Source organism: Poecilia formosa, unplaced genomic scaffold (assembly GCF_000485575.1).
Source record: "Poecilia formosa unplaced genomic scaffold, Poecilia_formosa-5.1.2 Scaffold1052, whole genome shotgun sequence".
NCBI classification, from domain to species: Eukaryota; Metazoa; Chordata; class Actinopteri; order Cyprinodontiformes; family Poeciliidae; genus Poecilia; species Poecilia formosa.
In genome coordinates, this window is record NW_006800991.1 from 16,153 (window position 1) to 25,758 (window position 9,606).

General features: G+C 37.8%; 1 protein-coding gene across 1 annotated transcript; it reads right to left on the reverse strand.

Annotated features, from left to right (window-relative positions):
* Positions 1-3,315: 3,315 nt before the first annotated feature.
* LOC103132435 (tripartite motif-containing protein 29-like) lies at positions 3,316-5,026 on the reverse strand. The gene is made up of 2 exons (XM_007544242.1): positions 3,996-5,026; positions 3,316-3,364 (listed from the first exon to the last, which is right to left on the reverse strand). Exons 1-2 carry the CDS (start codon positions 5,024-5,026, stop codon positions 3,316-3,318), a joined length of 1,080 nt encoding a protein of 359 aa, XP_007544304.1.
* Between the last annotated feature and the right edge of the window lie 4,580 nt (positions 5,027-9,606).

Here is a 9,606-nt window from a genome sequence, read left to right on the forward strand (position 1 = left end):
TTACAGTTTCTATGTGTGAACAGCACTAAGCTACAGGAGCAGGAAGGCTGCTTCATCAATATAATTCACAGCTGAAGACTTAAAACTGACTGAGATACACAGAAAGGAAGCAAAGTTTCCCTAAACTGGTTAGAAAACCTTAGACGGTTCTTCTGGGGAAGTGGAGCACACCAAAACAGAAGACTACATGCTTTTTGCCGACTGTTCAGCTTCAGATTAACTACGTCAGGACCATAAGAAATTAGGGAAAGGATTTTGAGGACCATGGGTCACTGACAAATTTTATATAAAATACCACAGAATCTTTCCTTTTAGACTTTTTCAGATGTAGACATCTAAGGTAATACAAATAAATATAAAATAAATGGAAAAAATTAGAATGTTTCTTTCTCAGGACAGCGAATGCTTCCAACTGTAAAGTCGTTCCTGGACCTTACAGCCTACCAGTCGACACCCTCCGGTCAGAAACACAGCTGTGTTATTTAACCAATTTATATGAGGTTTTGTGCATCACCCAAACCTGACAACCATTTGGGGCCATCAGCTGGATGATTGGTCAGATATATGGCTGGATGTACGGTTGGAGGAACGGCTGACTGGTTAGACGTAAAGTTGGTTTTAATGATTGATTGGATGAACATTTGGATGAGTGGATGGATGGTTGGTTAAGACCCTTGTAATGGATGTCAGCATCATTAATAATGCAGATCACCATTGGCTTGGTTAATGGTAGAAAACATCTGATCTGCTGTGGATGCCAGGCCTCCTTATTGTAGAACTGTAATCAAATTAGGCTCTTTAACAGCTGTACTTTTTGTAGATAAAGAAGGTCAACTCTCCCAGTTTGTTTTTTTAAATATGTCCTGTATGGACAATATCTTATTCAATGACAAACTTTTATCCACAGAAGTGGCAGCTAGCCATTTTACTATTATCACAAAAAAAACTTTCTGTAATACTTTAAATTATCGAAACTTTATTCAAAGTTAAACTTTTGGATCAGAGGTTGTCTTAAATCTGAAGATGTGAGTTTTAGAGTCGGTTTAAGGAGTTTCACATCAACAACTACCCACCATTTTGATTAATTTCATGACTAAATGTTTATTGTGCAGATATGAAAAAGAAAATTATAGTGCAGCAAAATAGGTGAATAAATAAGATTATAGGTTGCAGCAAATTTACTGAATAAAAGAAAATTATTGATCCCCCATAGAAACTTTGCAATCACATATGAATTATGACAAAATACCTACATTTAACTACACCCAGAAGAATTGTATTGATATTCCAACCTAAACAATGTAAAAATAACCACCAGTAAATTAAAAACTAATTAGAACAGCATCACACATCTAAAATGTAATGGCATTTTCTCAATAAAACTAATTATTAATTATTATAAAGTGATGGATTGAAAGAGAGATTATCTCAAAAGATATAAGAGTAAAGGTTATGCTACTAAAATTTGGGGGGTTACACATAAATTAGACCCTACTGGGCATCAACATGTGAACTGGGTCAAAATGGATCAACCAGTTGGACATGAACTCTTGATGGCTGATTTATCCACAGCTGACAAGTGGCCGCCTCGCTCAGCTGCAGATTCCCATGCTGAGTTTGAAGGAGGCTAAACCAAAAGAGGGGGGATTTACTGAAGGCTGGTGAAGTTTTGTGCAAAGAGAAAAAGCAATTGACTAAAGAGTCTCTTAAGATACTCTTAATAATCAATCTAGCAGGTGTTTTTAAAAAGTGTCTAGCCAATAATAAAGTAAAACTCCTATTTTTAGCAGAACATCAGCAACTTTTGGGGAGTACCTCCAAAAGGTACAAATGTATTCTCTTCTTCTTTGAGCCAATGAAAAAGGCCTGATGCATACTGAAATATCTCTATCATTGTGTCTCTCATTAATATTGACTTTTAGATTTAATTAAAACAACTGAACAATTTTCCCAGCTCCCTTCCTTTTCCACAGATATTAAAGCTCATTAAACAAACATCACAATAGCTGCATCAAGCCAAACATCTAATTTCTTAAAAAAAAAAAAAAGTAACTGAGACATTAAAATATTTTTTTAAATCAATCTCCAGATTTCATTTTGTCTCAAACTCCTAAGCAAGAAGAATTAAGTAGTTATCAGTTACTTTTGAGATTACTGGAACAGTTATTCTCCTCATGTATCTTTTTTGTTTGTTTCTGAAATACAAAAAGCCTCCTTAACATAAATGCATGCATAACATTCACATGATTAAAACTAAACTGACATCAAATGATTTTATCATGTATAGAAAATCACAATTTAAACCAAAAACCTGAAATATAACTACTGAGGTATTCACTCTTAAAGTATTATAATATTCCCGCACATCATGTTTCTTTGGCCCAAATTACCAAAGTCTCTTGGAGATGCTGGGTCCCCATCATCGGTTTAAGGGCTCATTAGTTCAGTGACGTCGTTTCCTGTGACATCTGCATACACGAGTCTCCACCAGCTTTAATTTTTTCTGGGCATGTGGCTGAAGAACTTCTTGCATGCAGCTGCACCAATCTACCAGTAGGTGGCTCCAGAGAACTAAAAATCCCAGAACATCAGTTTTTCTTGCTCGTCTATGCCGCTCTGATTTACTCCAGCATCATCTTTCAGGTTGTTAGGTCAGCCAGAAAAGCTGCTTTTAGTTTCCCAAAAACTAAACGTAAAACTTTATCGGTAGTGGCCCATAAACATTTGAATATTTTGCCCCTGTAGACAAGTATCTTCACTTCATGCTTTTAAGTCTCCTTTAAAAACATATTTTTTCAATAACATTTAACCCACTTTGAGTTTATCTTTTTATTTTCTTTTTCCATGTTATTAATGTTTCAGTGCTTGTTTTATGTCATGAATTTTATCTATTTTATCTCTACTTTCTGTTTTTAAAAGGGCTTTCTGAATAAATCGGACATGGATGTTATTATTATTATTATGATTGTTACGATTAACAAAAGTTAATATTTTCACAAGAGATGAACAGTTTTTTAAAGCAATACAAGACAGTAATTTTCACACAGAGGAAGTTTCTGTTTGGTTTTGGTCTGGTGCCAATATCAGACAGTACCAGAACCAAGATTTATAGGCTGACTTGTTTTCATAGCCATCTCCCCATGAATTTCCTTACATCAATTGTGGAGAATAGTTGAGGTGGGGGGATGGGATCTTTTGTGGAGCTGAAGGTGGATGAGAGTAGGCAGTCGGCTGTGGAGTGGATAGAGGGCGTGCTTGACACCAGCGTGTCCGACTTAAGTGATCGGGGGTACGGTATGCGGTCAAGAAGTGTCGTCATTGAGTATTGCCCTGAGAGTAGGTACCGGCAGTGATGCCCTTTCCACTCAGGAACAGGAACGAACACATGCTCATCATGCAAAATATTCTAACTTTCCCTCATCAAAAGTTCTTTTCAGAATATTTGTTTTCCAAAAGCAACACTACTGTATTAAAGTTTATTAATTTTTCTTTTGAATAATACCAATTTTATGTATGTTGAAGCAAATAAAACACTTTGAGGCTCAGTTTCAACATATATATATTTTATATGGTATTCCAAAAATGCCATGTTTGCTGTTTGGGGCAATATTGAACCTTTATTTTAAAAGAAAGCTATAGAGTGTATTTTATTGTTTTGCAACATGGTTTTACACATATAATTAAAAAATGTCATTACAATTAAGTGTCAAATTGATTTAATTTTTGAGTAATCGGCTTTAAATAACCCCATCCTTCTCTATTCAAAGGTGGGTTTGTGGCAAGGTACACCTAACCCCCTAAATCTCAAAAACCATTAGACATAATGGGCTAAAATTTTCTCTGCTCTTTTCTGGTAATACATTTAATAGAAAATGCATTTAGAGTACTAAAAATAATAATTACAAAATTGACTGCCGGAACCTACTGAGAGAAAAGTATCTACTTCAGAGATTGCCAGTGAGATGTTTGTCCATGTGTCTCTCAGGACATCGTACATTATATCTCTGAGCTCTGACACAGCTGCTGTCACGTCCTCAAAGTGTCTCAGAGGACGGATGTTGATGCTGGATGAGTGTGTCGACTCCCTGAGTGCTGGCAGTGAGGGGTAGTTGAGGAGAAACTGGGTGTGATCCTCTGTGTGTGAGAGCTGCTCCAGCTCAGCGTCTTTCCTCTTCAGCTCAGTGATCTCCTGCTCCAGCTTCTCCTGAACATCTTTGACTCGACTCACTTCAGTTTCCTGCTGGGATCTGATCTGCTGCTTCACCTCAGAGCTTCTTTCCTGGAGGAGACGGATCAACGCAATGAAGATCACCTCACTGTCCTCCACTGCTTTATCAGCAGAGACATTGATGGCCTCCACCTCCTGTTGAAGCAGCTTCACATCTTTCTCTTGGTCCTGGATTCTCTGATGGATTTGTTGTCGACTCACCTGGAGCTTCCTCTGCTTCTCAGCTCTTTCTGCTGCAGCTGGGACTGTTGCATGGTATTTATGGTAATCCATTGTGCAGCAATAACAGATACACTGCTGATCAGTACGACAGAAGATCTTCATCTCCTCACCATGACGAGGGCAAAAGTTCTGCTCAAGTTTAGCAGATGCTTCAACAATTTTGTGTTTTTTAAAAGTAGAAGATTCATAGTGAGGTTGAAGGTGATTCTCACAATAAGAGGCCAAACAAACCAGACAGGACTTGACAGCTTTCATCTTCCTCCCAGTGCAGACATCACAGGCCACATCCTCAGGTCCAGCATAGCAGTGATCAGCAGGAGCAGCTTGGAGTCCAATCTCTTTCAGATCTTCCACCAACTCTGCTAACATGATGCTTTTCTCCAGGTTAGGCCTCGGTATGAAATCTTTCCTGCACTGAGGGCAGCTGTGGACTTCCATCTGATCTTCTCCATCCCAGTGGCCTTTAATACAGTTCATGCAGTAGCTGTGTCCACAGGGAATCGTCACTGGATCCTTCAGTAGATCCAAGCAGATGGAACAGGAGATTTTCTCCAGCTGAACTCCACTCTGAGCCATTTTACCTCTCAGTAATGACAGTTTGAGTCGGACATCTCTGACTATATATATATGCAAGTTACACCCACCTTAAAAATATGTGGATAAACTGGTATGCCTTTGTTTCACAGCAGGAAGATGTAATTTCAGGCTGACTGATTTCCAGAAGGTGTTTAATTCTTTCTGTTCTCTGTTTCTCCATATGTGGTAAAGATGAATAATTATATGTTCTGATATTTATGAGGTGGTTGAATATGGCATATTTTTGGGTGAAGAATTAATATAAATACATAAATAAATGTTTGTGAAATAAAATAATAATGCTATTTATTATTACAAAATAATAAAAAATGACACAGTGACATGTAAGAGTGAATGAATCAACAGAAAGTGATGAATAATTTGCATAAGCTTTATAAAACACATTGCTAAAACTAATGTCTCCAAACTCAGACAATCATGTGAGTTTCCCCCCCCAAAAAAAAAAAAGTTGCACAAGTTAATATTTGTTACAGAGGTAACATATTGCTAAGAACTTAACATGATATATTATTGCTATGGATTAGCTACCCATCATTTAGCGACGTTTCCAAACTCAGACAATGATGTGAGAAAAATTAATGCTGTCATCCAACGTAGCCTAACTTTTCATGTCTTCATCAAGTGTTGGCCACCAGAATAGGCTTCATACATTTGATTTCATTTACACTAAACTTCAATAGTTATGTAACTGATATCATGCTTCACAGCTTTTTGATAAGACCATCCTGAACCTCCAAGTCATCTTCTACTGTAAACTCAAACCACGTCTGAAATTACTTATCTACAGGATTTGTTCATCATGTAAAAATGTGTTATTAGACCTGTGTCAGAACTGGACCTCCCTGTTTCCTCTCCTAAGTCCTTAGCAGCAACAAGTGGACCCTCCATGTATGACACCCTGTACTCTGGGCTGGACTTAGAGAACTTGTAATTCAACAAGGACAGCACAGATAAACTATTATATTTTAATTTTTGAACATTTTCATATATTCCCCATTCTATTGAGTTTGTAAAGATTTTCCACTGGGATGTCCAACTCATGAGCCGCTCTGAGTTGCTTGGTTCTTTGCTGATCTCCCTTCCCTGATCTACATGTCTACCTTTCACAGCATGGCTACATTCCAGCTGCCCCCACACTTCTCTGCACGAGTCAGCATCAAAGTCTGCTTTTTTAGACCATCTCCTTCAATACAGGTGGAAAAAACATGGTGGTTGCACTGAGAGTGAAGCGGACAAATTTAAAAGATACTCTGAGTTTCCTTGTGTATGTGTGTTTCCTTGATTACTCACTTCACATAGTTCAACATACCATCATACCTGCTGAAATACAAAGGAAAACTTCCTAATGCAATCCTGGTTGCGTTATGCTGAATGCATGAGGAAAACTTCCTCGTCTATTCCAAAATAGGGAAGTTTTCCAATTAAACAGGTTCAACAGAAACAAAACCCAAGCACACTCCAGTGTTTGGACAGTGCATTCCTGCTGATCTTTGCTTCTAACAAACTTGTTATTTCTCAGCATCTCCAACACTGGGTCTAAAATCAGAAGATTTATGTGGATCATTGGTTTTCAATCCTAATCTTCATGATCCACTGTTTTTCATATTTTAGATATTTCTCTGCACCAGCACACCTGAATCGAATGGATGCATTAACCCCTAAACATGCAATTAAGTGCTACAGAAGCCTAGCCGTTATCTGTTTACATACAGCAGGTTTGTGGGGGCAGGAAAATGCCTAAAACCTGCTGGACAGTGGCTCCTGAGGACCAGTTTTAAAACTACCGATGTAAATTATATCTCCTGATGTTTCTCCTCCGTTGCAGTGATTTGGAAATATAAATTTGTCCCCATGATCCAGAGACAGACATCCTAGTACTGACAGAGCACATCTCACCACATTGGTTGAATTAAGCAGGGTTTCCCTCAATGTATTATAAGCCTGGCGGGCCACCAGGCTTTACTTGTGCCCCACCAGGCTAAGCATTGCTTATTTATTTAAGTCTTTATAAAATATTTGCATTTAAGACTTTATTGTAGGTCTTCAGATATTAATCTTCCAATCTTTCAATAACACATAATTATCAAGTGATATTTTCAAATTTCTTGTCAACTTTAAACATTTTTTAACTGAAAATTCACAACTTATTACAGTTCAGTGCTTGGGACCGGAGTGTAATAAGTCTGGTCCAAAGCACCGGACTTATTACAAGCAGACTAATTTTTTGTGAATTTCCTTGTGTATGTGTTTCCTTGATTACTCACTTCACATATTTCAACACACCATCATAGTTGCTGAAATACAAAGGAAAACTTCCTTCTGCATTACAGCATAAGGAAGTTTTCCAAATAAGCAGGTTCAGCAGAAACAAAACCCAAGCACACTTCCATTGTTTAAACAGTGCATTCATCAGTCTGTTTCTAACAAAGTTGTTTCTTCTCAGCATTTCCAACACTGGGTCTAAAACCAATGATCTACCAACATAGATCATTGGTTTTCAATCCTAATTTTCAGGATCCACTGTCTTTCATGTTTTAGATATTTCTCTGCACCAGCACACCTGAATCAAATGAATGCATTAACCACTAAACATGCAATTAAGTGCTACAGAAGTCTAGCAGTCATATATATACTTACAGCAGGTTTGTGGGGGTAGGAAAATGCCTAAAACCTGCTGGACAGTGGCTCCTGGGGACCAGTTTTAAAACCACAGGTGTAAATTATATCTCCTGATGCTCCTCCTCCTGCAGGATCGGTGCAGTGATTTGGAAACATGAATGTGTCCCTGTGATCCAGACACAGACAGCCTAGTACTTACAGAGCAGATCTCATCACAATAGAGACATTGGTTGAATCAAAGTTTGAAATATTTCAGGAAATCAAAAATATTTTATTTGTAAGGAGCTGATACTGCTTGTTCAGCTACCAGAAGGCAAAAACAGTGGCATCACAAATCGATCAATAGTTTAGTTGATATAGTAAAAGTGTTAGGTGCCAGGGCATCTGAAAGTCAGTTCAACTGTCTCCCTTTGTAAGACGTCCAGTCAGTGTAGGATGATTCTTGTATCATGGAATTAATTTCCATTTTCTGGTGTTCAGATTTTTCATATTACTGAGTGCCAATTCATAAATAATCTTCCTCTTATCCTTGTTCGGTTTGCAGATGCAGAGATGCCCAGACTTCCCATTCCTCATATGCAGGCCCGCCTCCACATTTGGTCCGGCTTTTTTTTTTTCATATACCGTATTTTCCGGATTATAAGCTGCTTATATGTGGATTTTTCTTCAACCACCAGGGGACTGTTTAGCAGGAAGTGAATCATTGGAAGTCAAAATTGGAAATAAAAGAAGAAAGTGCCCATTAAAATGGAATTAGGTTTTAATAGGGAATTGAAATTTGAGAATGTTGTTGATCAGTTAAATAGCATTGAGGGGAAAAAGAAGATTTTTAGTTTTTTTTTTTAATTTATTTAAATAATACTGGGATCATTATGAGAATTTGAGGTATAGATATTAGGATCCAGTAGAGGGCAGTAGTGCAACAATAATGGAGGCAAGCTGCAGTTGAAATCTAAAGAAGAAGAACAAGCAGCAGCAGCAGCAGCAGCAGAAGAAGAAGAAGAAGAAGAAGAAGAAGAAGAAGAAGAAGATTTTTTTTTTATTTTTACCAAAACATTTATTTACAATAATTTATAAATACACTTTTACATAATCAGGTCAATGAAAACTAAATAAAAACAATAAATATTCACATCAGCAGTTTGTTAAAATTTAGCTCTCCCTGATTTGAAACGGTGCACAATACATTATTAAAACCCCACAACTGTAAAAAACTATTTAAATCCCCGGTGGCTCTGTGGAAACAAAATTCCAGTCTTAATCTAGCTTTGATGTTACACTTCCACAGAGCCACGGCATCAAATTGAGGTCCAGCCTGCATTTTGTCTCGTCGAGTTATGTAAATTGCCATTTTGGCCTCTGCGATTAAATAGTTTAAAATGCGGGATTTAAAACTGGTGGCTCGACTGTAATGCACACCGTAGATAAAAACAGAATTGGTAAAAACCACGCCAAAAAGGCTAAAAACTCTCATCAAAAAATTTAAAAAACTGGTAAGCCGTACACAATCCATAAAAACATGAAAAACACTCTCAGACAAACTGCAAAAAGGACACTCATTTAAAACCCCAGGACTGATGACCGATAAAAACGAGTTTGTAGCAATTGCTCCGTGAAGAATCCTCCACTGGAGGTCGCCGGTCCGTTTCTTGATTGGAGGCTTGTACAAAGTCCTCCACTGCGGTTTTTGTCCTCTAAGTTTGTCATTCCAGACACTGCTGGGCCTATTGTGGAGAGTTCTCTTGTTAAAAATCTTTGTACATTGTTTGTATAGTACTTTTGGACCAGTCTTGCATAAATCTATCCCTTGAACGACGCTCTGCAGCAGGGGACCACCATCTTCCCCAAATAATGGATCCAGGACTACCTCCGGAAAGGGGTCATTCGGGTCAGGCAGACATTTTTCTGTCGCGTATAGCTGCAGGAGCCGCCTCTCCTCA